This window comes from Primulina eburnea, unplaced genomic scaffold (genome assembly GCF_022965805.1).
Source record: "Primulina eburnea isolate SZY01 unplaced genomic scaffold, ASM2296580v1 ctg567_ERROPOS1000000, whole genome shotgun sequence".
NCBI classification, from domain to species: Eukaryota; Viridiplantae; Streptophyta; class Magnoliopsida; order Lamiales; family Gesneriaceae; genus Primulina; species Primulina eburnea.
Window position 1 is genome coordinate 137,415 of NW_027331354.1, and position 27,875 is coordinate 165,289.

General features: G+C 34.5%; 3 protein-coding genes across 5 annotated transcripts; 2 read left to right on the top strand and 1 right to left on the bottom strand.

Moving 5' to 3' along the window:
* Positions 1 to 5,220: 5,220 nt before the first annotated feature.
* On the bottom strand, positions 5,221 to 14,186 carry LOC140821433 (TNF receptor-associated factor homolog 1a-like). Of its 3 annotated transcripts, none has more exons than XM_073181920.1 (13): positions 13,944 to 14,186; positions 12,994 to 13,191; positions 11,729 to 11,840; positions 11,515 to 11,603; positions 11,362 to 11,430; positions 11,135 to 11,264; positions 10,322 to 10,480; positions 9,690 to 10,038; positions 9,049 to 9,161; positions 8,139 to 8,286; positions 7,349 to 7,815; positions 7,073 to 7,265; positions 5,221 to 6,930 (listed from the first exon to the last, which is right to left on the bottom strand). In XM_073181920.1, exons 2-13 carry the CDS (start codon positions 13,169 to 13,171, stop codon positions 5,467 to 5,469), a joined length of 3,471 nt encoding a protein of 1,156 aa, XP_073038021.1. In that variant the 5' UTR covers positions 13,172 to 13,191; positions 13,944 to 14,186; the 3' UTR covers positions 5,221 to 5,466. The 3 variants fall into 3 exon arrangements, with proteins under 3 accessions (XP_073038021.1, XP_073038022.1, XP_073038023.1); XM_073181921.1 differs by having other exon boundaries at positions 13,905 to 14,186; XM_073181922.1 differs by lacking the exons at positions 12,994 to 13,191; positions 13,944 to 14,186 and having other exon boundaries at positions 11,746 to 11,839.
* Positions 14,187 to 21,101: 6,915 nt separating this feature from the next.
* On the top strand, positions 21,102 to 22,653 carry LOC140821432 (FHA domain-containing protein At4g14490-like). Its single transcript, XM_073181918.1, has one exon. The coding sequence runs from the start codon at positions 21,191 to 21,193 to the stop codon at positions 22,544 to 22,546; it is 1,356 nt and encodes a 451-aa protein (XP_073038019.1). The 5' UTR covers positions 21,102 to 21,190; the 3' UTR covers positions 22,547 to 22,653.
* Positions 22,654 to 27,041: 4,388 nt separating this feature from the next.
* On the top strand, positions 27,042 to 27,808 carry LOC140821419 (transcriptional regulator SUPERMAN-like). Its single transcript, XM_073181906.1, has one exon. It carries the CDS (start codon positions 27,155 to 27,157, stop codon positions 27,806 to 27,808), a length of 654 nt encoding a protein of 217 aa, XP_073038007.1. The 5' UTR covers positions 27,042 to 27,154.
* Positions 27,809 to 27,875: the final 67 nt, after the last annotated feature.

Sequence of the window (27,875 nt, forward strand, 5' to 3'; positions counted from 1 at the left end):
AAACACAAGGGCATATTGAATTATTTACATATCCCTTCTTCATCAAGTGATCACTTAGCCGATTATACCACATTCGGCCGGATTGCTTTAACCCATATAATGATCTTTGTAATTTCACAGAATAACATTCTCTGGGTTTTGAACTTTGCGCTTCAGGCATCTTAAATCCTTCAGGGATTTTCATATATATATTACTATCAAGTGATCCATATAAGTAAGCTGTAACAACATCCATAAGATGCATTTCTAAATTTTCAGATACCGCCAAGCTAATCAAATACCGAAACGTAATTGCATCCATCACAGGAGAATACGTTTCTTCATAATCAATTCCAGGCCTTTGAGAAAAACCTTGTGCAACAAGTCGAGCTTTATATCTTACTATTTCATTTTTCTCATTTCGCTTTCGAATAAAAACCCATTTGTATCCAACAGGTTTTACACCTTCAGGTGTAAGGACTATAGGTCCAAAAACATTACGTTTATTTAGCGAATCCAATTCAACCTGGATGGCATCTTTCCATTTTATCCAATCCTGCCGATTTTTTCATTCACCAAAAGATTTTGGTTCATGATCTTCGTTATCATTTATGATGTCGATTGCCACATTATAAGAAAATATATCATCAATTTCTTCTATATCTTTTCGGTTCCATATTTTTCCAGTATTAATGTAATTGATAGAGATTTCATGATTCTCGTCAGTTTGTGGTTCTGACAGAACATTTTCATCATCATGTGTTTCTTCAGGAACATCATTCTCTATTTTGTGATCATCATGTGTTTCTTCAGAAACATCATTCTTTATTTTGTGATCATCGTGTTTCTCTATGAATTTTCTTTTACGAGGATTTTTATCCTTGGAACCGACTGGCCTTCCACGCTTCAGGCGTTTAATGACATCATGAGTATCTTCCATTTGTTTCTTTGGAATTTCAATTCGAGCAGGGGCATTTGCAGCATGTATATATGATTTAGTTACCCCTTTTGTGTCTGCAAATGCATCTGGTATTTGATTTGCTATTCTTTGCAAATGCACAATCTGCTGTACATCCTTTTCACATTGTTTTGTTCTTGGATCCATATGTAACAATGATGATACATACCACGTAATTTCCTTTTCGGTATGTTTCTGTTCTCCCCCTAACATTGGGAAGATTTCCTCATTAAAATGACAATCAGCAAAACGTGCTGTGAACACGTCTCCTGTCTGAGGTTCAAGATATCGAATGATTGATGGACTATCATAACCGATATAAATTCCAACCTTTCTTTGAGGTCCCATTTTCTTTCGTTGCGGTGGTGCAATAGGCACATACACCATACATCCAAAAATTCTCAGATGAGAAATGTCTGGTTCTTTACCAAATGCAAGGTGTATTGGGGAGTATTTATGATATGCACTTGGTCTGATGCGAATTAATGCAGCGGCATGTAAAATTGCATGTCCCCATATAGAAATAGGGAGTTTTGTTTTCATAATCATTGGTCTAGCAATCATTTGCAGACGTTTAATCAATGATTCAGCCAATCCATTCTGTGTATGTACATGAGCAACAGGATGCTCAACAATGATTCCCATAGACATACAATAATCATTGAAAGTCTGGGAAGTAAATTCACCAGCATTATCAAGTCTAATTTTCTTGATTGTATAATCGGGAAATTGATTTCTCAATTTTATTATTTGAGCAAGTAATCTTGCAAATGCAACATTTCGAGTTGATAATAAACATACATGTGACCATCTGCTGGAGGCATCAATCAATACCATAAAGTATCTGAATGGTCCACATGGTGGATGGATTGGTCCACAAATATCACCCTGAATACGTTCAAGAAACATTGGTGATTCAGTTTGGATTTTGCCTGGTGATGGTCTTATAATAAGTTTTCCGAGAGAACAAGCTTTACATTGAAACTTATTATTCTGAAAGATCTTCTGGTCTTTCAACGGATGACCATGTGTATTTTCTATAATTCTTCGCATCATTGTTGAACCAGGATGTCCCAATCGATCATGCCAATTGGTTAATATCGAAGAATTATCAACTACCATGTTTGATTCAATGGGACTTATATATGTATAATGCAATCCAGTAGGGAGCATTGGTAATTTTTCAATCACATATTTCTTTCCTGATTTATATGTGATAAGACACATATATTTCTCATTCCCTTCATTCATTGTTTGAGTATCATACCCATGGGAATATATATCATTAAAACTCAACAAATTTCTTTTCGATTGTGGTGAATATAAAGCATCATTGATCAAAAATTTTGTACCATTAGGTAACAAAAATTGTGTTTTACCACATCCTTTAATCAAGTCTACAGGACCTGATATTGTATTCACCGTTGTTTTTGTTGGTTTTAGTTCCAAGAAATATCTTTTATCTCGGAGGATAGTGTGCGTTGTACCACTATCGGGTATGCAAACTTCAGTTTTGCTCATTGCATTTTCCATATTTGAACTTCAAAAAAAATATGCAATGAAATAAATTACTGGCAATATATATTTAAATATAACACATATCATAATTATACAATAAAACATTATTCTATGAATACATGAAAAACAAATTATTGTACATTTATATTCTACCACTATATTGTTCATTTTCAGAAAAATCATTTAGAAAATCTGCAGCATCAAAATTGTTCATTTCTATCCCACCAACATGTTGATCATTTCCAGAGAAATCATTCATAAAATCACCAGCATCAAGATGAGTTGAATCACTCAAACGGTCACTGCGTTCAGTGAAGTTGGTCTCCTTTTCTTTCCCCTTTAATGATTCTTTATAAAGTTTACAAAGGTGCTCAGGGGCTCGACAAACTTTGGACCAATGTCCTGGAGTACCACATCTGTAACAAGAACTTTCATATCTTTTTGAGTGATCCTCATTAACACTTGTATTCTCATGATGCCTTTTCTGTGGATGGTTTGGGACGCTCTTTTGAGATGAGTTATAAAAATAACTATCTCTATTATTTTCAAAACCACGGCCTCGACCACGACCACGACCAAATCCACGTCCACGTCCACGTCCACGTCCACGTCCACGACCTCGACCTCGACCTCGACCAAAATCTTGTCTTTGAATTTGATTTTGGTTTCGAGGTTTAAATTCATTTTTATTTACAGCATTTACTTCGGGAAATGCTGTTGATCCAGTGGGTCGGGACTGATGATTTCTCACTAGAAGCTCGTTGTTCTTTTCCGCCACAAGAAGACAGGCGATGAGTTCAGAATATCTGGCAAATCCACGTACTCTATATTGTTGCTGTAGAGTAATATTTGATGCATGAAATGTGGAAAATGTTTTTTCAAGCATCTCAGATTCAGTAATCTCATGGCCACAAAATTTCAATTGCGAGATTATTCTATACATCGCCGAATTGTAATCACTGACTTTTTTAAAGTCTTGGAATCTTAATGTATTTCATTCATCCCGGGCGGTCGGAAGTATAACTTCTCTTATATGTTCAAATCTTTCTTTTAATCCCTTCCACAAAGCCATGGGATTTTTTTCAGTCAGATATTCACATTTCAATCCATCGTCGAGATGTCGACGTAAAAATATTATGGCTCTTGCCTTTTCTTGTGACGTGCATATGCCATTTTCTTTAATGGTCTCGCTTAGACCCAATGACTCAAGATGCATTTCTACATCTAGAGTCCATGGCATATAATTTTTCCCAGTAATGTCAAGAGCGATGAATTCGAGCTTTGTCAAGTTTGCCATGGTGGTACTAAAAATCACGATGCATTTTATTAGTTAATGAATATTGCAATACAAAGTAATGGATAAACAACAAGTACAAGTATTCGTAAAAATAAAGAAAACACACGAGGAGGATATTCTCCGATAAATACAAGACTCGTGAGTATGATAACTAAAATAATTAAAAATAACCTTGCGAAAGCCATCTTTTTTTTTCTCCGAAAATTTGATGAAGAATAATTTTTAGAGAAGAAGAGAAAGTTGGGGTGATTGAATGAGTTTGAGAGATCATATTTATAGGGCAAAAACTAGCCGTTTTGTTACCGTTTATGACCGTTGGTGAATAAAAGAATAAATGTATGTATTTGTATAATTTTATGGTAATAATATGGTATATATAATATTAGACATGTTTAAATAATTATATATATCATATCATAATATTATAACGACTGTCATAATTTATTTTGTTTAAAAACCTTATAGGCTTTTATACTTGTCGTATCCCTTGCCGGGAGTGTGGGATGTCGTCTTAACATCCTCCCAGGATTTATAACAAGTTTATGAAAAATTTATTTTTATTATTTCTAATAATAACATTATATTGTATATTAAATAAATACACAATAAACAAATAATAGTAAAATAAATATAATTACTTTTGTTACCTTTTTCTTCTGTTTGGAGCTTGGAAAAATATGTAGGACTTTTAGAGCTTCGTGCTGATAACGTGTTGTGAAAAAGTAAAAATTTACGGTAAAAAGTAAAAATCTCAAACTCTCAAAATTATCAAACTACACACTTTATAATATTTTTCTCTCAACTCAATTGTTATTTCATTCACAAATGAGTGCTCTATTTATAGAGTTTCATATACAAATATTCCAAAATAAATTACCTCATTACATACATCAATTATAATAATTTTACACACACACGTTATGTGTGCATAATTCACTAGTATTTAATGTTTTCTGAATAGTTTCAAAACTAGCTAGAAGAGCTCACGAGGTTGATCCTTGGTTCCGGCATTGATTTAATAGATAAAATTCATACCAAAAGAACTGAATTGTGATTCGAGTTGAATTCGAGTCTAAAATAATTTGTTTTTTTCGAAACTCGGGTTTGAATATTTAAATATGAAATAAAATTATCTTTAACTTGAAACAAAAAAATTTTGACATAAAAACTAAATACTTTCGAGAGAAAATTGATAAATTATATGCTACACCTGAAATCTTTCACCCGTCACCCCTCACCATTGGACAAGTCTCAAGGATCGATCTAACGCTTCCGCGATATGGTACGACATTCGCCCCATGTAGCATCAAAAAAGTAGATGGAGTCGGACTCTACTTGACCACGTACATATGATTTATTACGTACGAGGATTCGAAGAAGCCAACTGTGCAAGCTAGAAATGTACAGGTTACTCCATTTTGTATTGCTTTCTGCATGCATGTACTATCAGTTGGAAGTAACACAAATATGATAAAAGAAGCTCAAATATTCCGATATAGCTAAAATTGCAAGTTAATATGTCAAGATGGAAGGCCACTAAGCCCAACATTTTAGAAAATTTAAAAAAATGGAACAAAGAAAGCAGAATCATTCTTTACAAAGTGTTTTATCTCTCACCAAAAGTAAGTAGCAACCCTCGACCCAAATCTAAGACCGTTGTTTTCCTTCAGATAAATTTTGTTTCATCGATCAGAGACTCGCTTTGTAAATAACTTCAAAGTCCATTTGATGGCCGGAATACCGTGTACCCGTTGACACCAACATTGTGGTTAGGATAATCGAGTATATGATAAGGATAGCTACTGTTATCTGCATTCCTGATGCTAGCATAAGGGGAATCAGAACCAGCCATCGAACCAGCCATCGGCCACTGGTTAGGTATCAAACCATCAATCTGACCATTTATGTATGGCTGTTGACCTGCCTGGGGAATCATATCCCTAACTGAATCATAATGGTTTCCAGAAAATGAACAGTATCCCCGTTGAAATCCAGTGTCAAGATAATTATGGGTTCTTTCAGACTGACTCGAGCCAGATGTTTGACTCAGGCCACCGGACATGCTGGGGTAACCCGGGAAGCTGAATTGTCTGTTTAGATTGTGGGGCCCGTTGTTGAAAGCTGAATGGCCAGAGTTCGATTGGGTTGCCATCCCGATTCCCTGTTCATCTTCAAGCAAGTCATTGATAATGTCTATGTGCGGAAATTCATCCACCAATCCACGGCTTTGACGGCCAGATGTGCTGGCTGGAAGTTCGGATGAGGGATGATCTTGAGATCTGCTGAGCATCGGGTTGTACAAATCATACCTTTGCATGTCATTAAGTAGCAAGGGACGATCAGTACTTAGGTTCCTGTTATCCCTTTGAGAAGTTTCCATCCACACGGGTCTATTTGGCAGCATATCAAGATGATTCGGTATTCCATATGGAAAGCTTGGTCTGATTGAATTTGAATCGATCCTCTCAGAGTTGTGGGGTAAAAAGAATGGTGCTGACACCAGGGCCGGTGCCTGTGAGTATGAATGTGATGCATTTACCAGTGAACTTGCTGAATGACTTTGACTATAAGCAGTTGAATTTGCAGGAACATGGCTCCCCATCATTGCATTTCGATAGGACTGAGGAACATAACTCTGGCTTGAAGATGCAGTAGCTTCGGGACCAAGTCGACCAGTTGCGCTAACTGAACGTGCCAATACAGGAGCCGTCTGGACGACAGAAACCTTGGAAACGGCAGGCCTAGGGGCAGGTAATATGGGAGTGCTCAAAGGCCTTGATACGACAGGCATTTGAGGTATAGAGGACCTTTCAGCTGTGACTCGTATGGGTTGTTGTGTAGGAGGTTTTTCACTCAAAACGGGTACTTGATGTGCAGATGAATTTTCTACAGGCTTTGAAGTTACAACTTTCTGAGATTCGCGTTTTGAAGTGGCAGCAATTTCAGCGGAATTTGCCATGCCAGTTGATCTGTCAGATTGTTTACGACTGTCCAAAGACAGTTTCTTGACAACAATTGGATCACTCACGGCTTTAATCTTAGACTCCAACTTCAAAGGAGCAATAAATCGAGTGCTTCTGGACGGGCTCCGGGGTGGTGACATCACAGAAGCTGTCTGATCCCCAGACACTTCCATATCAACCACGTTTTTGACTCTGAGGTTTCCATGCACTTCCTCCTATAATAAACACCAAGATAAAAAAAGTTAGTGAGGACGGAAGAGTCGAAAATAGAGAAGCATAGAAAAACTTTAGGTTGGGTGCTCAAAAAACAGTAAAAATCTGGAATAAAATAACATGGATGAAACAATGAAGAAAAACCTTCCCAATACGTCGCTCGGTCAAGCTAGCACTGTCCTGCAAAGCATTTACAGCAGCTCTAGGAGTAGATTCAATGGTCTTGGAATTTCGTGAAGCACTGTTCACATCTCGTACTGTTTCAGTTAGTTTTCCTAGTTCTACATTAACACAGACACTTGACTCAGAAGTCACTTTGCGTTGTTGGTTCCTGCCACTGCAAAGTTGAAGCAACAAACCATGATATTAACCATAATACCAGGTGAAAAATCCTGTCAATAGTAACATAGAAATGCTTACCTGCTTGAATATTTTTTGGTTTTGTGGTTGCTAGAATTACCGTTGCGAGGAAAACTTGTCATAACAGAAGGAACTGAATCAGTGGAACACGTTGATGAGCTATCATCCACCATAGATAGACTCGTCGCTTCAGTTCCATTCTGTCCACTTGAAAGCCCGGAAATGCTAATACTTGTTACTGTGGGAGGATGCACTTCAGAAATGTCAGCACCGCAATTAACAGGACTCGAATCTCGGTCTTCTGAATATGGTGAAAGTAATTCAGGAACACAATTGGCAGAGTCGGACACGTCAGACACATCTTCCACTGCATCGACTTTTTCAAGTGCCTCTTCTGATTCAATATTTAATAATCCTTTTCTTGAAATGTTAGTAATATCTTGCTCAGTCTTGTCTAGCACGTTCACATCAGGCTTTTCATCCTTTCCCTTGTCTTTTACTCTGCGATTATTCCTTTTCTGCTTGGCCTGAATATAAAATTTCTCAAGATTTCATTCTGTTTCACCCAAAACTTAATAACACTTTCCCCCTTTCTCAAGGTAATCAAGACACAAAACAAAACGGGAGGACCTTTACTTTTATTTCCCCAATTCACCAAAAGTAACAAAATTGTAAGAAACCAGTAAATATGGGGTATTATAACAATTTCAATCTAAAATTCTGCACAAGGGACACAACATCTTGGCGGTGAAAAAAGAATATTCAATTTCATTTAAGTATCATAAACTGGACTTTAAAAAAAGAATTGGTTGTGGTTAATGCCGCTGGGTGTGAAGCACTTTCAACAAACCTGCTTTTTTTTAGACTTCTTCTCCTTATCCCCTGTTCTGCGTTTCATTTTCTGATTGACATCAGCAAGCCAAGCTGCCTCCTCTTCACGAATGAGTTCCTCTTGTCTCTTTAAAGAAACAGCCTCCTGATACGCAACTTCAATTTTACTGCAGCAACAACAAAAATTGTTAGAAAACTGGCTGAGCCTACCATTACTGATTCAAAAAAACTATTGCAGTGACAATCAGAGCTTGGGTTAACCTACTCCATCAAGTCACTCTAACAAGCATAAGTAAAGATGAATGCTAATTGAGCTCCTCAATTGCTTCTTCTTGATCTTTTTTAAAGTTACTTAAATGACAGGTGTCTGGCATCTTTAATAAAATATTGGTCTTAACTTATATATAAACTTGAAAATTCCAATCATTTCCAACTTTTTCAAAAATTCCAGGCTTTTTTTTATCTGAACTTGTATGCATGGGAGTTGAAAATATATTATAGCAATTAATTATTTACAGGCGTTGAGAATCCATAGGGATAATTTTCTGCTCCGAAACCATAGAGAGAATAAAGTACTCCAAGTCAATACGTTCGGTAACATCAATCAATGCCCAGAAACATTCATGGATCTAAAGACAATTATTTACAAATAAATAGATCATTCAAAACCAAAGATTGAAACAATCAAATAACATCTCTTAAATCAGAGGAGTGCTAAAAAATCAGAAAATTAGCATTATTCTGTCATAATTTCTTTTGGAACCATCCTACATCTAGCGTGGGGAACTTTAGGCTGCTAATTGCATTACAGAAAAAAGACAAATATAAATATCCTAAAGTCTATCATTAATAATACACAGTTGAAAGCTAAAGTATCGGCAATACCAAAGTGGCCTACAATGGACATCGGTCTATCAAAGAGGAAATACCTGAAAATGTGAGCAAGGACAAATATCTCAATGGTCCGACGACCCAATTCAGTAAGCCGCCTCTCATCACGTTCAATAGAATCCTTGTTGAATTCCTCTCCAGCAGCCCCATCCTAAAACAAGAGACCTAGAATCAGATTCAGAATATGCTCATTTAACAAGAAATTACAGCCAAAGTCGGTATGATTTGATGCAAATATTTTGTGGAAGTATAAAAATAAAGATATAACCATCAAATAAATGCTTAAATATAACAGACAACCATGGCTAAGAAATTATTTCTAAGTCATGCCTTCCACAGTAAAAAACATTCTATCAAAGGTCACATGCCACAGATCTTGTTTTGATTACAGTCACTAGGCTTTATACAAAAATCCCGTGAGTATATTTAGTTGTCTGCTGATGGTATATTTAGTTGTCTGCTGATGGGGATGGTCCATTGCCACACTAAGTAGAATTTTACCCATCTCAGTTTGTAAATAGTATTTCACGTACTAAGAAAAATCAAATGTGATCCATACAATCAAATAAGAAACAAGAGTAAAATTTGTATTAATTCGTATACCCTGCTGAAAAGGAAACTCGATGGGTGCATGATAGGCAAACCATAGATACGTGTGCATCATGGTGGTACTACTCACCTTCGTACGATTTTGAGGACCCTTGTCATCCTTTGGAGGCAAAGGTTCCATAGCAGCCCTCTCAATCAGCCGCAACACATCATCGACCAACCCAAGTGTTTCTTTTTCGATGCAAATAACACGAACTGGTAATTCTTCTGTTTCTGAAATGTTTCCCTTGCTTTTCTTGCCCTTAGTTTGGCCTTCGAGAGCTTTCAATCCACTGTACAATGAATCCATGACTAGGGTAGATGTGACTTCTTTTTCTATGAAGAAATGTTTCACAAGTACTTTTAGTATCGACTCTGTTTTTTCTCGAGACATGCGTCGCCTGGAACTTTGGTCCATAGCCAACCAGAAACCATTAAAGCTGAAATTATCAAAAGTTCAAAATACTTTACTGTGCCATAAGGTCAATCAACTTGAAAAGTTTAGCTTGCCGAAACTCATTGGAATAAGACAAGAAGAGCATAACATACATGACATAATTTTCGCCTAAAATTAACTCTACTTATCTAAACAGTAAGTAGAGTCAGAACAAAGTAGTCGAAACTAGCTTGATTGGCTTCCAATCATGTCTCAATGTGAAGCTATAAAATGACCGACAGAAGAAAAGCAGGAAAAAGCCCATGCAAAAAAAAGGCAAAAATTACCTTGCCCATCTATTTTTATCCTCTATTAGCTTTTCCAGTTTGCCGCGACGTTCTTCTACAAAACGACGACAAATTTGTTCCACATTTGTTAAATATACTCGGACAAGTTCCCTCCTATATTGACAATCGAGGCATCGGAATGGACGATCAGCTCTTTCCCTGCACATCAATAGTTCAGCTTTAAATTCTGAAAATATTTACCATCTGAAGCACAAAAAAGAGAGAGTCTGGCGCCTCAAAAGGTAAAAAAACACATTTCTAGTAAATATTACAAATAAGTGTCCAATTTGACTATGATGGATGAAAAACTGATAAGTGTTTTTGTTTTACATCTTCATTTCTCTTCTTGAATATTTGAAAAGATATCCTCCCGTACATCCAACTACCTCTTAAACGCAGGCAGCAGAAAGCATTTATTGAGTTCTCTAACATGCTCAATCAGATGCAAGTATATGTGAAAATGAAAATGATTTTAATAAAATAATAACATAATAACCACAGGAAGAATATGAGATGAGACTGAGAGCAAATGACATCAGTTTCTAGGTTCTCTTCAGTGGTTAACTGACAGTTAAATATTCAAATTCATAATTTAAATACCCATCCATTGTTGTACTTAACCTGTACGCTTGGATTTGATTGTCAAAGCTCGGGTAAATATATTCCACTAAATTACAAGTGAACCTAATTTAAAAGGTAGATGAAAAATAGCATATATGCAAATCTAATCATCCTTCTCTAATGATCCATCAGCCACTTGCCATCCTCAATCAACCACAATAAATAATGAAAGTAAAACTATCATAGGGGTACCTTATTACTTGAACTTGAGCTTTAATTATCAAAGTGTCTGCATCGACAAATCCATCCATCACCTTTGATAGCTCCATAAATTTTTTCCATCCCCAGTCATGCTCCTTCTTCCAGAAACGATGTAATGTATCTACAAGTTATTCAAAACACCTCAAGGTTGGTCCGACAAGAATCGGAATATTAAATACACAAAAAAAAGGAAAGAATAATAAAGACCCAACAATTACCTGAATATTTGGATTTTTTAGGATCTTTATTTACCACAGCAATAGTGAATTGAGCAAAATGACTCCATCCTGTTCGTATGGAAGCGACGCATGATACAAACTTCAAACCACATATTAATTTAGTGGACAAAATGATCACAAACATCACCATACCAGGAAGAAGCTTGTCATGATTGGCCACACAAAGAAACAAAGAGAGATGGTTGCAAACATCACAGCCTTGAGGGTAAATCAAAATATACCTATCAATCAATGTTAAAGTATATTATTTTCATAGAAACTTCCACTTTCACTATTTCACTGAAAAGATATATTAAAACACATATAGAAAATCGAAACTAAAAGAAACTTTGACGATAGAACATACCATTTGTATCCGCCAACCTCAAATGCATTGCTCCGGAGTTCTCTTTTGGTGATTTGTGAAAACTTATCAATCTTCCATGTATACTTTCCATACAACTCCGAAGGTTTTGGTCCTGCAGCATAAGAAGAGATACAAATTAACAGTGATGATGACAGAGTCGTTGTATAATGGTGCAGAACAGATTCATGTAATGTTCTATGCTCTAAGATGAACAGGTAAATTTGAACATGCTGAAGATAAACAAGTCACATTCAGCAAGCCATTTCCAAATCCCAAACTATGTCAGGTACTTAATAGCTTGAAATAAAACAATAACAACCTCATGACAGCGAAAAGGATATCACAGATGACATTAGGATAAATATTTGAAGCGAAAGCAACTAATCCACGGATGTGACTACAATGCAAAAAAATGTCTGACCTCTTACACATAATTGCACTGTGACAAAAAAGCCAACTTGACCAAGGTATGCTAAGTATAAAACAACACTTAATACATGCAAACCTAGAGGTATTCACTCTCAATTTTTTTATACTAAAATAATCTTTTCATATCTTAATCCAATGTTTCTTCTCCATATTCTCTAACCTCCTTCAGCTCATTTAATGCCTACATCCACACATGACAATATTGAACTTCTAAATCTCAGAAAGGCAGAAATCCCCATCCTCATTAGGAGGAAAGATAAGCAGATTATAACATGACTATCAAAGCACATGCTCCTGATAGGAACTAGGAAGGATCGTAAGCAGCAGAAATGTTATTCCAGATGGCAAGCACTGTGTCATAGTTCCTTTGTCACTTTCACAAATTTATGATGCCGACGGACAGCCTTGCAAGATACCCTTACTGCGCAAGTTTTCATTGAAGGTAAAAGGCACGGAAACTTGGAAAAGTATCCTTATACTTCAGAACGAGCTTGACTGGCAAGACAAAACTATGAAAGTTATGGAGTATAAGGAGAAGGTATTCACCGAGAATATGATCACCATCTATTACTACTTCCATAAAATGAGACAAAAATCTTTCCGACATTTGTTGTCACTTTAATGTTCTTTCGTTTTTATTTATCTGTTCCCTTTAAATGGAGAACTAGTGTTTAAAAGGATTAAGCAGAATAAATTCACAGAGTGTCCTACTTATGTCCAGCATCTCACTCGGTCATCGACTGATAGCATGTCGATAAGAAACATAACTGCCAAAAAAAAGAGATAAGAAATCACAATTCCCCTGCCAAGTAATTTAAGAGTAAAAAACAGTGCACCTCCATCATCATCATCACTATCCCAATAAGGGGGCGAGGTAGATGGAGTCCCATTTTCAATATGCTCTGAAGACCTCCATTCAACCAATGCTTCCCCTGATTGACATAGCTGCTGACCATTTGGAACTTCATCCACTGATCTTCCCACTACCGGTTCCTCGGATGCAACCCCAGCCATTTCTCCCACTCCTTCTCCACCTTGAATCAACATAAAAGAAAACATCATAAAAATGTAAAACTAAATACAAGAAAGTGAAGAAATTCAACGCCCAACAAACAGTATCAGAATTAGATGGTAAAGAATAGAATAGGCTCTCAATCAAATTAATTTGATAAAACTTGAAATTTTTGCAAGGTGGATCGTATCTAATGTAAAAAGATGCACATTTTGCTGCCAAAAAACATAAAGAACCCTTCAATTGCTATGGAGATTGCACGGCTCAACCAACCCAAAGCAAAAAAAAAAAAAAATTGCAATCGCAGTTGACAAAACGAACCAAACTCCATTCTCACTTCTTAACCTCGAGAAACCCACATCAGAAAACAGAGAATCACAAAATTCCGGTTCAGAATCCCCAAATCGATAAAAAAAAAAAACAACAACAACAAAAAATAAACTCAACTCCCATTAGACATAATCAATAGCCACCAAGAAAACACCTAAACTTTCTCGACGTGATCAATAAATTCCAGTAATCCCTCAACTCCAAACTGTAAGCCCAATCAAAACAAACCCCCATCAGAACATCAATTAGGTATAATCCCAAAACAGTCCCATTGAAACACGCAAGCCCTACCACAACAAACAAGAACATTAATTTAAAACCGAATCAATAAACCCATGAAAATTAATGAAATAAAAACAGAAAACGGCCCATCTCCTCAGATCGATAAACAGACAACAAACACACCCCAAGCAAAAAGAATGAGGCTTTGTGCGTCAGTTTTACCAATTAGAAATATCAGATAGAGAGATTTGAGGAGTTAAACAGGAAGAGCAGCAAAAGAGAGGCGGAGGAAATATAATTGGAAAAATATAATTGGGTATTTATATGATTCCGGTATGACCATATACATCTGCTCAATAAATATTTTGGGAAGCGTTTGCCTAATTTGGGGTTAGGGTTTTTTAGTTTTTTGGTAGAATTTTGACAATGAACTCTCTTCTTTCTCTACCAAAGGAGAAATCCCCACAAGGAAAATTTCCTTTTTGCCAAATAAGCTAGATTAAATTTTAAATTTGATTCAGAAATAGTTAGGGGGTGTATTCAATCTAAACTTTTAATGATTTTTAATGATTTTTTTTAAAAGGTAGACTTTTGTGGAGTTGGTGGATTTTGATTGATTTTTATAGAATCTCATGGAATTGTAAAACAAATTTCATAGACTTTTATAGACTTTTTTTTCAAGATTTTTGTAGACTTTTGTAAACTTTTGTAAACTTTTATAATTGTGATTTATTTTTTTATTAATTTCTTTTAAATAATTATTGGACATGTATAACCTATTAAATTTTAAATTTTTTTTTATTTATGAAAATGTAAATAAATTTTACTTATTTAAAGGTTAAATAAATTTAATTTGTGAAAAACGACAAATGAACTATCCAATTTATTGAAATCAAAATTTCAATTCTTTATGTCAATTCAACATATTAATGAACAATTATAAGTTCATAATAAAATTTTATTAAAATGAACAATTTATGAAATACAATAATCATAATGATTCAAGAAAAAAACAACAATTTATCTATTTTTACACATAAATATTGGCAATATAATAAATTCAAGATTGACCAATCATACATTTGAATAGAAGAAATTTTGAGAGAAAGAAGAACCCTGATGGCTTGAGATAGAAGAGAGATAACGTATTTTTTTTAAAAAAAAAGTCCATCAAAATCTTTGGTATAGGTGGAAGAATATTTTAGATTTTCTGCAATTGTACATAAGGCTTCAAGGTTTGTACATGAATAATAAAATAAGATCCTTGAAAATCTATGGATTTTTTGGATACCTCTTGACTTTTGTAGAGTTTTAAAAAGTCAAGTTTGAATACCACATGACTTTTTAAAACTCTACCAAAATCCATATTGAATACCACTAAACATATATAGAGTCATTAAAAGTTTAGATTGAATACCTCTAGATTTTAAAATTCCATAAAAGTCATTAAAAGTTTAGATTGAATACACCCCCCTTAATAAATATATATATATAATTTGTTATCCATTCGCAATTATTTCTTCCAAATTAAATTTTAAAAATAATTTCATATATAATAATAATAAATTTAAAAATCGACTATTACGTTTAATAACAAGTATAATAATATATATTAGTCTATTTATTGGTACGAGATAATCAAAATTTTAATAAATATTAAAATGTTTTTTTAAGTTTATATAATCGTACTGAACACGTTTAAATTTGTAAAATTTGAACCTTGGTTTCGACGTCTTGTCACGTTTCTCATTTTTTAGAATCTTGATCATACCATTAACTGAAGAAAAATAAATTTAAAATAAAAAAACAACAAAAACCAAAATATATGTTTTAGATAGTAATTTGTGTTACTAGGCATTCAATGTGCATATGTTACAACATTTTAATATTAATTAATTTTATGCAAAAAAAAAATAGAAAGTATATCAATGTAGAAAATTTTGATTAGAAATTTTCAAGATCAGTTAATTTTTCAATTACTTTTACGTGTATGAAGTTTGAGTGAGTCTCATGTGAGACCGTCTCACGGGTCATAATACGTGAGACGGGTCAACCCTACCCATATTCACAATAAAAAGTAATACTTTTAGCATAAAAAGTAATACTTTTTTCATGGGTGACCCAAATAAGAGATCCGTCTCACAAATACGACCCGTGAGACCGTCTCACACAAGTTTTTGCCATGAAGTTTTATAATAATTTCTTGTACTCGGAGTTATATTTTCTTTCGATTTTAGACAATACTAAAACAAATATTACTTTTATATTAAGATAATATTAAAAAATTTAAATTTTTAGTTAAAGAAAAAATAAGACTTCACCTGAGATAACAACTAAATCAAAGCAAAAACTTGTATTAGATGGTCTCACTGGTCGTATTTTGTGAGACAATATTTATTTGGGTCATTTATGAAAAAATATTACTTTTTTATGCTAAGAGTATTACTTTTATTGTGAATATCGGTAGGGTTGACCCGTCTCACATATAAAGATTCGTGAGATTGTCTCACAAAAGACGTACTCCTAAATCAATTCTCAATCAAGCTGAGTGCAGCAGACAAATAGTAAAAATATTTTAGAACTGTTGAAAGAGTGCTGAATTTAGTGAATATTAATACATAGAGAGATGGTCAACCAACAAAATCCAGAAAACAAAAAACAAACAAACATTAAATGAAAGCAACACGAAATAACATGAGTCGAGATTTGTTTATAGAAGTTTGAAGGTAATCCTTCTATGTCTCATCTTTTCTGAATTTGATGAATTTCACTAGATAAATACTTGTACAAACTTATTTTCAACTGATTAATAAGCTCTAATTACTAAAGATCCTAATAACTCAACAAAAATCCAAACTATTTGTCTAGAAACAACCTTATGTTAGTTCACAAAGTTTAACTTTTCTATCAGTTTAATTTAACAAATGATAGAGTGAAACATAATAGCACAAGAATAATCTTTAATGTTGGAATAAAAGAATATGTTTGTGATTTGAGCAGCTTGATGTTGCTTGTAAATGTGCTCGAGGACTTGAATATTTTCACAATATAATGCAGGGATTCAATAGTATCAGTAGTCTTCGATATCGAATAAATGATTTCTTAAATACACGATATTTTACAGTGTTAACATTTTCCCGATAACACGATCATCTTGTGTACTATTAGTCGACATGCATGCGGAGAATGTCATGTGTCATTATTGTCTTATTTCCAAATATACCATAAATACAATGAATACTTGTAGACACTATAACGACTATTAAGTTTTGTTCGAGGAGAGAAAATATTGCAATTGACTTTGTCTTTATCTGAGAACATTCTCGATTAACTTTTGAGTAGGCCGATTGATGTACAATAAGTCTTTGTCTGTTGATGGCGGGTGCAGAGATAAGTTGATAATGAAGTTTTTTGACAACCTCGAAACAAACTAACAGTCTTGACTTGGGATGATCCAACTTGCTCTTATAGCAGTTGGTAACTGAAGAATAATATACAGTAGAATCTTGCAGCGATATTGATCAATACTAAGACAAGGCTTCCAGCAGTCTTATATTAATTGTTGACAAAAACTTATGTGAGACGGTCTTACGGGTCGTATTTTGTGAGACAAATATCTTATTTGGATTATCTATGAAAAAATATTATTTTTTATGCTAAAAGTATTATTTTTTATTGTGAATATCGGTAGGGTTGACCCGTCTCACAGATAAAGATTCGTGAGACTGTCCTACAAGAGACCTACTCTAGAGGGCAAAAACTTGTGTGAGACGATCTCACGGGTCGTATTTGTGAGACGGATATCTTATTTGGGTTATCCATTAAAAAAATATTATTTTTTATGCTAAGAGTATTACTTTTTATTGTGAATATAGGTAGGTTGATCCGTCTCACACCCACTCAAAATAGAGATAGGTTATAAATTTACCAAAATAGTTTTTTTTATAATTTTTTTTAATTAAATAAAAATTTGGCATTTGGCATTTGGCATTTGTGGCACTTAAAAAAGGCTCCCATACCCTCGTACTTATACATTATATAGATAGATAAATTTAATTTTCCATAAATATTAATTTTTTTCAAATTTATTAAAATTATGAAATGATGTTAGAATATTATTATTTTTAAATCAAGTAAACAAGCTTAATCTTGAAATAAAAGATGAGTTATTTTTCCATGTTTTATGGTGTTTTTATGTAAAATAAACAAATGAAAGTTCCAAGATTATTTTTTTTACATAAGCATTATTTTTATTTTTTACATAGTCAATATTTTATATTTACACACATAATTGTATATACTACATATTTATATTTGATTTGTTAAAAAAATAAAATCTTATCTAAAAAATTAAGAAATTATATATATTTGATATCAGATTCGGTTAATTAGTGTCATAGACAGTGAATATATATATATATATAAATATATATAAATATATATATATATATATATATTAATTAATTTTATATAGGAAATTATTGGAAAACCCATTAAAATGGGCTTATTGAGAAATTTATGTAATATTTTGTTCTTGAAAAGATATTCGATTGTTTTTTCATGTAAAAATCAAAAGTATATATTTTTTGCTTTTATTAAAAAAAATATTATTAATTTTATTTATATATATTAAAAACAAAAGAAAATAATTATATTTATATAGTAGATATGTGATTATTTAAAGTTTTAAATTTTTTTTGAGAGAGAAACAGACTTAATCTATTTTAGAAATATGATCAAATCGAGTACATATCGGGGTGCGAATGGCATCCACAAAGTTTGGTGCCTCATCCCAAAGACAAGGATTAGCATAATACACTGCTTTCTTAGCTAAAGTATGAGAAATTCATTCGCTATTCGTCGCCCAAAACAACACTGTGTGATCAGGCTTGTCCATCATAAGCAGCTTACCACGAGCAATAATATAAGAAAATTCAGACAAGTCTTCTCATTGTACGTCCAACTGCGTCAACCACGGTTTTCGAGTCTAATTCATATACCACCTTCTGATAGCCCATAGTGCGCACCCAACTAATAGCTTCCAACAACCCCATAGCCTCCCCTTCTTTTACAAGCAATTTCTCATAGTAGACCGATGACCGACACCCAATAAAACCACGAGAGTCATCCCGCAAGACCATACCCAAGCCCGTATCATCTGAACCATTCGGAAAAGCCGCAGGACCGCATCAATATTGCACTTGACAAACGGTTCAGGAGGTGGATGCCACAACACACATTCAGTTCTGTTAGGAGATTTCCCATCATCAGGTTTCCTTCAAGACTTCACTGCTATCCACTCATATAGATCATTCATGGCTGTATACACTGTATTAGAGGGAAGGTTGCAAGAATTCCACAACTTATTGTTCTTTTGCTTCCAAATGGCCCATGTAACCATAGCAAACGTAGCAATGATCGGTTCTTGTAGCTTATCTAACATTTAAAAAACCATTCCCCACATATTTAGATTCTGAAGCACGTGAATAAACCACTCCATGTAAGCCAGCTTTATGCCAACAATTTTTAGCAAAAGGGCAGCTCACTAAAGAATGCCAAGTAATTTCAATCCCCGATCCACAGAGAACGCAATTTTGATAGACGAGGACATCCCTTCTTGCAAGGTTATATCTTGTAGGCATGCAATCACGTCCGAATCTCCATAAAAAACTCACGATTTTTGGAGGCACCCGAAGACGCCATAGACATTGCCCGTTACCCTTTATTGGGCACCGCCTACTCTCTTCACAATCCATCGCCACACGGTATCCAGATTTTACCTAATACAACATGTTCTTAGTAAAGTGACAAATACGAGAATCAGGACCAGAGCTTTCAATTATTGGTATACTTTTGATGGCACCAACATCCTGCTCACAGAACATTTCTTCAAGTAGCTCATTATCCCAAAGTGCACAACCCGGAATCATCAACTCAATAACCCGCAAGTCCTGAAATCCCTCCCCTTGCAGTGATCGAGTTAGAAAGTTTTCAGAACTCCGTATCCAAGTGTCCTTCCATACTTGTATTGAACGGCCATCACCAATCTTACATCGAACTCCTTTGTTTAGCAATATTTGGGAACTCCAGACGCTACGCCAAGTGAAACTTGGGTTATGCCCCAATCGGGCATTTAGAAAATCCTCATGTGGATAGTATTTAGCTTTGAGTAACTTGCAAACTATTGCATTTGGGTTGGAGAGTAGTTTCCAACCTTACTTCCCGAGCATCGCCATGTTGAAATTAAAGAAATTCCGGAAACCCAATCCTCCGTCTTCCTTCCGCTTGCATAACAAATCCAATTTCATCAAATTCAAACTTTTCCCCCCTGCTTTCTTAGACCCCACCAAAAGGAATTCAACATTCTTTGTAGTTCTTCACCAATAGAGACTGTGAGTAGAAACACACTCATACAATAAACTAATATTTTTATTTATTAATTTTCGGATTCATGATCCTTAGAGTTTAATAAATATCGTAAACTAGTCTTTACCACATAACATTTAACCAAAAAATTAATGGTGACGACTCCTATAACTAAGAGACATAAGGAAAATTTTTAAGAAGAATTTTTTAGATTCTAGCTAGATGGGAGTGCTTTGAAATGTTTATGAAAATCAGATAATTAAAAAATTTGTCATATTCCACAATTACTTTCAATCATTTTATAATTTGATAATCTATTTTTTTATCCACATTTATTTATTTATTAAATTTTTATTCATTATACAAGTTTTTTCAATTATTATTTTTATTTTTATTAAATATTATATAAATTTTCAAACATTGATTTCATAAAAAGATAAATTAATTTCGATACAAAATATTCAAAATTTAATAATAATCATATAAATACATTGTTATGATATGAATACTCTTATAATAATTATAAGAGTATTGTTATAATTTTAAACATTGAAACTTTAACATGTATTAGTTTTGTGAATTTATTTTTGAACATCCTCTACTTTCGTTTCTGGTCTATTTTCAAAAAGACAAAATTTGTGTGAGACGGTCTCACGGGTTGTATTTGTGAGACGGGTATCTTATTTGAGTCACCCATGAAAAAATATTACTTTTTATGCTAAGAGTATTACTTTTTATTGTGAATATGAGAAGGGATTGACCCGTCTCACAGATTATGATCCGTGAAATGGTCTTACATGAGACTCACTCTTTCAAAAAATCTCTAAAAAAATTACACTTTAGAATAAACAAATGTCAAAAACTCTAATTTTTTTAAGACTAAAAATATTTATTGGAAATGTTTAGAGAGAAAAAATTGTAAAACGAGTAGAAGTATAATTTTTCCCATTGTTTGAATTATGCTGGATTTTTATTTTTATTTGAATTTTAATGAAAAACAAAAAATCAAAGATCCAAAATCAGTTCAAATTTCTCCAGAAAGCCATCCTCCCTCTCGAACGCGATTCCTCCATCCTCCGCTGCATTCGAAAACCTTAATCCAAATGGCTCCGCGGAGACCAGCAGCCACTCAACAGGAAGACCGGTGCTCAATTCTGAAACTGATAATGGAGAAGGGCCCGTTGTCGGGCCAAACGATCACCTTCAAGCCCGAAACCAGTGTCCGAATCGGCCGGATTGTTCGGGGCAACAATGTGTCCATCAAAGACCCGGGGATTTCCTCGAAGCACCTGGTGATTCAGCTCGAAACGAGCTCGGATTCGGGCTGTCGCCGTTGGACTGTGGCGGACCTCGGGTCTTCAAACGGCACCGTGTTGAACGACACTCAGGTACAACCTTCTCAACCGGCTGTTCTTTCTGATGGTGACGTGGTGAAGATTGGGGAGACGACGATGATTAAGGTAAAATTTGAGAATAATGGGGGTGAGAGTGAGGGTGATGGTGGGAATGGGAGGAGGAATGTGAGGAGGGGCCGGAAGAATCAAGGTGTGGAATTGGAGGTGATTGACGAGGTTTCGGAATTGGGGTTAGAGGGTAATGTTTCGGGAAGTAGATATAATTTGAGGGGTCAACGTGCTAAGGGAAAAGTTGGGATTTTGGGAAGTGAGAGTTTAAATTTGGGAGATGACTGTGTAGCGAAAATTGGCGGACGGAGGACCCGAGGATCAAAAGCTAAGGTGTTGGTGAATGGTGATTATGAAATTGAAGAAGAAATGGAGAATATGGGTAAATTGAGTTCAAAAAATAATAAAAATTCAAGTAAGAAAGAGAATTTGGAGGATTTGGGAACTGATACCCATATGTCTGATTGCGAAGTGGTTGAACTTGAAGGGAAAGGAGGGAGGATTACGAACGTGAGGACTAGAAATTCGAAGAAGACTGATAATGTTTTGAATGATTTGAAAGGGATTGAGAGTGTTGGGCTGAGAGTGAGCACGAGGAGGACTAGGAGCTCAAGGATGGAAGAAAGTTTGGGTGAAATTGTAGTGAATTCTGTTGTCAATGATGGTAAAAGGACACAAAAAGGTACTAAGGGAAAGCGCAATTTAACCGTAAAAGCAACAGCTCTAGAGGTAGAAACAACGGAAGAACCAAAGTTGGAGCATGAAATTTGTGAAGAAAATAAGGGTGGCTTAGAAACCCGAGTTGATGAGTTGGTAGAGGAGAGTATAAAGTCTGGTGCTGGATTTGCGAGCATGTCTGGGGTGAAAGAGTGTGATGTTAGCAGTGAGAAGACAGTTGTGGATTTGGAGAAGATGACACTCGGGGAATGGTTTGATTTCTTGGAAGTTCATCTTCCAAAACAGATTGTTGATGCTACAGAAGAGATGATTTCTGCTATGGAACAAAATGTCCGGAGATTAAACGAGTTTATGTTGCAGAAGAAGAATGATAAGTAGAGAGATGAATTGTGACAGAGGATTGAACTGAAGACTTCAAGGTTTTTGCAAACTTGGAACCTGTGTTACTGATTTAATGCTTTATGATACTGGAGGGTCGAAAATTTAGATATTAGCAGCTCAATGTCATGCTTATCATATTGAAGTAGTGTACCATTTTGCAGCTGTTACCAATGGTGGACCACGATTTTAGGATAATGGGGTGAGTTTTTGTATAATTTAGGGGACAAAACTCGTGCTAGAACAATTACTTGTTGCCATCATATATGCCCCCTTACGGTTAACATTAAGTTTCTTGCATGCAATTTTTGTCTGGAAATGTTTATTACCCGGTTCCACCTTGGATGTGGGATATCTGTCTGAGTATAGGATTTATTTTTTCCTTTGGCGAGAAGGGATTTAATGTCATGGCTACTACCTGGATTCCAGCTTCATTAAAGGGTTGATCTATTAGCTGATTCATGGATTTTTGGATCCTACATCACAACTTTGTGAGAAAACTAGTAAAATAGCAGATATTGCAGCGTGTACTTTATAACTATTTTTTGGGCTTTTCTTAGACTTGGGCATGAGACGATAAACTCACTCTAGTCATATCAAATACAATTATGAAGTATTGATAAGTAAAGAAAAACAAAACAAAGAAGGATACTTTTGTTGAAAAATTTGGTGTCTATTAACCAATATGGCATTCTGATGTATTTGGGTGAGACTCATTTTCTCCGGTCACCGGCGATGACCGGTTCAGATTGGACCAGGACATTGACTGGTGAGATCAAAGACTAGGTGTGTCTGAGTTTGGACAGATACAAAGGAACTACTAACAAAATATTCGTACAGCCATACATACATCATTCCCGAAGTTGGTTGTTCGGTTGATACTTATCGAATATACATAAAATATTCGTACGAAATAAAATGGAAGTCTTGGGTAATACATTGCTGATTATATTTAATATAATAAATGATTGAATCCTAACTATTCTAAATTGTATAATTTTTATTTTTGATAAAAGTGATTTTTATTTTTAAATATCTTGTTTATCCCTTACTTTAACTGAGAACTATAGATATACATTATATATATATAAAAATTAAATTGTTATATCCGAGGGGTATTCGAGTTGATGAAGTAGGTAAGCATATGACAAACAGGGGCGGATTTAGTGTAGGGCGAATAGGGGCCACGGCCCCCCCAAAAAATTTAAAAAAAATTTTAGTATATATTAATTTTTTTTAAACTAAATATATAAACAGATATATATATACATGGCCTCCCCAAAATGAATGATACGTCCATGTATCTCAGTGGCTAAAGCCAATTATAACGTTTGCTCCACCCGATTTCGAAACCTGATCCCTCTTTTTTTTTTTTTTTGGCTTAGCGACGGTTGTGACGGAAACCGTCGCAAAATCCGCGACGGTTTCTTATAACCGTCGCCATATAGCGACGGTTGTTGAGAAAACCGTCGCAAAATAAACTAAGCGGCCCTCCGTGTCAAAATCCTAGATCCGCCCCTGATGACAAATGATAAAGAGTTCAATTTCCCTTACCAACAACTTCTTAAGCGAGTTTGTCTCACATAGTTTGTCAACTGTAATTTATCTGGTTAACGTGGTTTGGATGTTATTGTATTATTCCAGATGTTAATCCAGTGTGCTCCGGATGAAAAAAACTGATATGTTACTTTTGAATCGGTATCTATATCCCAATTCTTAGAAAAAGAAAAGGAGAGATTGATAGAACATATTATATTAAAGAAATGAAACCTTGGTTGTGTGGAGAATTGAAAGACAAGACGATAGCAAAATACCAGTGAAAGTAAAGGAATAATTTCAGAGGAAGTAAAAAGTATATTCACCTTACGTTTGATCAGATTCGAAGTGAAAATACAAATAAATGAATAATAATTGAGCCTTCTTATGCTTCTTTTTTTATCTTATACCAAATCGGAAACTTCTCACATGAAGTTGTTAATTTTGCTAATTACATATTATTTATGTAATTTTTTGTTTTAGAAGCTTTTAAAGATTAATGAACACTTCATATTTATGTAGATGACATTAATTAATCAACATAGTATGATTTACCTTATATGTAATAGAATTTTGTGACTAGTGTTGCATCAAATTTTGCCTGCATGTGACCTTCAAATTTGGAAGGTACAATATTCACAGTAGCAGAGTCATGAATTTCGAATAGGAAAGGAAACAATAATTCAAAAAAATATAGAAAGAACGTATCATACGTGTGTCCAAGTTGATGGAGTAGGTGTTATTGTGACCGATTGGTCACATGTTCTATTCAACACCAACATCTTCTTAGACGAGAATGTACACAAGGCTTGTCTAATGTGTTTTACCTGGTTGACGTGGTTCGCAATTTGAACTCTAAAGTTTATCCAGTACACATCTATGAATAGAATTTATGAGTTCCCGTTACAATATTTATATATACCTTGCGAGTCCCTTTTTGAGACCCGTCAATGCATATTCATGTGTCACATTGCAATTGTTAGCTAGGTACTCATAAATTCTATTCATAGATGTGTACTGGATAAACTTTAGAGTTCAAATTGCGAACCACGTCAATATATATATATAGACACACACACGATTTGAATATGGTTCGAGCCGATTTCAACTGTAATTTATTCTTTTAAATTTTAGAAATAAGGAAAAAAATAACATTATAATTCACGAGGTTAAAACTAATTAATTATATTCAGTTATTCAATAATTATGTTACAAAACATGATGAATATTTATTTCTTTTTACTGAAAAAATAAATAAAAAATAAGGATCAAACTTAATTTGTATATATTATATTGTTTGATTAAGGTGTATGAAATTGTATACTACAAAACTTAAGAAGTGAGTCTCCTATGAGATGGTCTCACATATTTAATTTTATCCATGAGACATGCTTATTTAGATTAAAAAGTAATACTTTTTCGTGGATCGAGTTGGATAATATATCCGACTCACAAAACCGACACGTGAAATAGTCGTCTCACACGAGTTTTTGTAAAACTTAAAATATGTAGGAATAACTTACGGTTCCAGTTTCTTATTTTTAGATACCGAATAATAAATCCATGATTCCAATTTTAATTTTTGAAAGTCAGTTTTGATTTCGATATACAATGTCACATTATATACTTTCGATGATAAACTATTAAAATTTCAAAAAACATTGAAAGATAAAGGAATAAAATCAATTTTGGTAACACGAAAGACCAAAAACACAAAGAGACAAACACAAATAACGAAAAATTGCTAATTTCCCTAAAATTCATACACAGAAAAAATCACACATCACATGATTTGAAAAAATTCGTTCCGACGACTTCACTGCTTAACCTGTTAATTACTCATCAAATTTCTCAACTCAATCCTCGAGTACTAACGTTTTCAGATGAAATGATAACCAAGATGTCATATTTTTTAGCAGGCAAAGAATTTCTGGATTCCTATACGAACATGCATATATCAACCAAGAAATCATGATTATTTTAAATGGACCAATTAATCGACTCAAGAAATTAATGTATAGCCAGAGTCCAAGCTAGCTTCCCCAACCTACCCGATCATAATAAATATTTTCTTGGCAATTTAAAACCATGGAATGCATTCATCAAAAGCAGAAACAGAATAAAGATTTTTGTGCAATTTGACATAAAGTTTGACGTGAAAATGTCGAGAGGAATAAGGAACATCTACTATACCACTTTCCCTATATTGCATAGCTTGGTTCTCCATTTGGTAAGTGGCCCAAACATAGGCAACGCCAGCCACTAGTTAATTCTCATCCAATGAGATGCTCGATTTCTAGCTTTACAGTATTGATGTCTGAGTTATCTTCAATTTAGCTTTGAGTTTAATAAATATTTTAAAAATTTATCAGATTTGTTACCTGGTAAAGATGTATATAGTTGCATGTAGAGCTAAATTTTGGTCTACAATTATTTGGTACCTTCTTTAAATCTTGGTATTTATTCGTGTGCTAGATCGATATCATGTAAGTCGATGATGTTAACTCTACATATATATATATATCAGTACAAATGATGCAACATTTTTTTTTAGTTGAAGTAGATGTTTGTTACACTTGAATCTTAAACTTGAGACTTTTTCGCAAACTTGGAATGTTGATGTCAAATTAGATTTAAGTAATGGACATGGTGCTAGATCGATATCGTGTAAGTCGATGATGTTAACTCTACATATACTCAGTAAAAATGGTGAGATGTTTGTTACAATTGAATCTTAAACTCAGAATTTATCGCAAACTTGGAATCTTGATGTCAAATTAGATATAAGTCATGGGCATGGTGCAACAATTCTTGTGTCTGTGTGTGTGTGTGTATATATATATATATCTTCTATTTATATAATGCAACGTAACAGCCAAATTTTTCTCACTGTGCTCTCACACTAAAATCACTTATTGTCCCAAGTCCCATCTCTACATCACCATCAACATATTCAACTCAATTCCTAGTCATTTACCAAACTCACTCTTCTTTGAAACAAGCTGCTCCACTCCCCCTCTCTCCATAAGCACTTGATCTTGGTTATACTAACTTACAAACAAGAAAAAACCCATGGAGAAAACCTGTCTTTGCAGCAAAATGACACGCCAAAGCATCGCCACGAGTAGCAAAACGAGAGAAATAAATGGCCACAAATTCAAGAATCCGTTGAATTTTTGCAATGAGTGCATAGGAGATCGTCAAACACGAGATTTAGGTGGTGCCAACTTAATTTCATGGACTCCGAGATTTTATCCTTGTAGCTTTTGCAAAAGGGAATTCAGATCAGCTCAAGCTCTAGGAGGCCACATGAATGTTCACAGAAGGGACAGAGCAAGGATGAGGCATTCTCCAACAAGAATATACAGTCATGGCCCTAATGGTTGTCATTTTTGCTTGCAAAACCCTAATCTTGAACCAAACCCTAGATTTAACTCAAACCCTAGTTGTAGCATTGGGTACCTGTCATCCTCAACGTCGTATTTATCACCTCGTTTCACCTCCCACTTGGTTGCTCCCACGGTTTCTCCTGCTATCCCAGTTCGGGATCTTCGGCTCGTCACCAAAGATACGTTACGAGGCGAGAACTTCGATCCATTTGTGCATGAAAATGGATGGGTAGTTGTCAAGAAAGCAGAATTTGTACGGCTGGACTTACAGATTGGCTCGATGAGTAGTCATCCCAAGGAGGATTTGGATTTGGAACTAAGGCTTGGATATGCTTAGATTTTCCCATACATGCAACTTCACTCTCCAAAATTTATCGAGCTTATTTATCTAAATTCTTGGATCC

What these genes read in the sequence shown, in the direction of transcription:
- LOC140821432 (XM_073181918.1), top strand. Translation starts at nt 21,191, where the DNA reads ATGGCTCCGCGGAGACCAGCAGCCACTCAACAGGAAGACCGGTGCTCA.
- LOC140821433 (XM_073181920.1), bottom strand. Translation starts at nt 13,171, where the DNA reads ATGGCTGGGGTTGCATCCGAGGAACCGGTAGTGGGAAGATCAGTGGAT. An exon ending in GAGGTTGGCGGATACAAATG is followed by an intron (nt 11,604 to 11,728) that starts GTATGTTCTATC and finishes ATTGATTGATAG; the next exon opens with GTATATTTTGATTTACCCTC. An exon ending in CCGAGCGACGTATTGGGAAG is followed by an intron (nt 6,931 to 7,072) that starts GTTTTTCTTCAT and finishes TGTTTATTATAG; the next exon opens with GAGGAAGTGCATGGAAACCT.
- LOC140821419 (XM_073181906.1), top strand. Translation starts at nt 27,155, where the DNA reads ATGGAGAAAACCTGTCTTTGCAGCAAAATGACACGCCAAAGCATCGCC.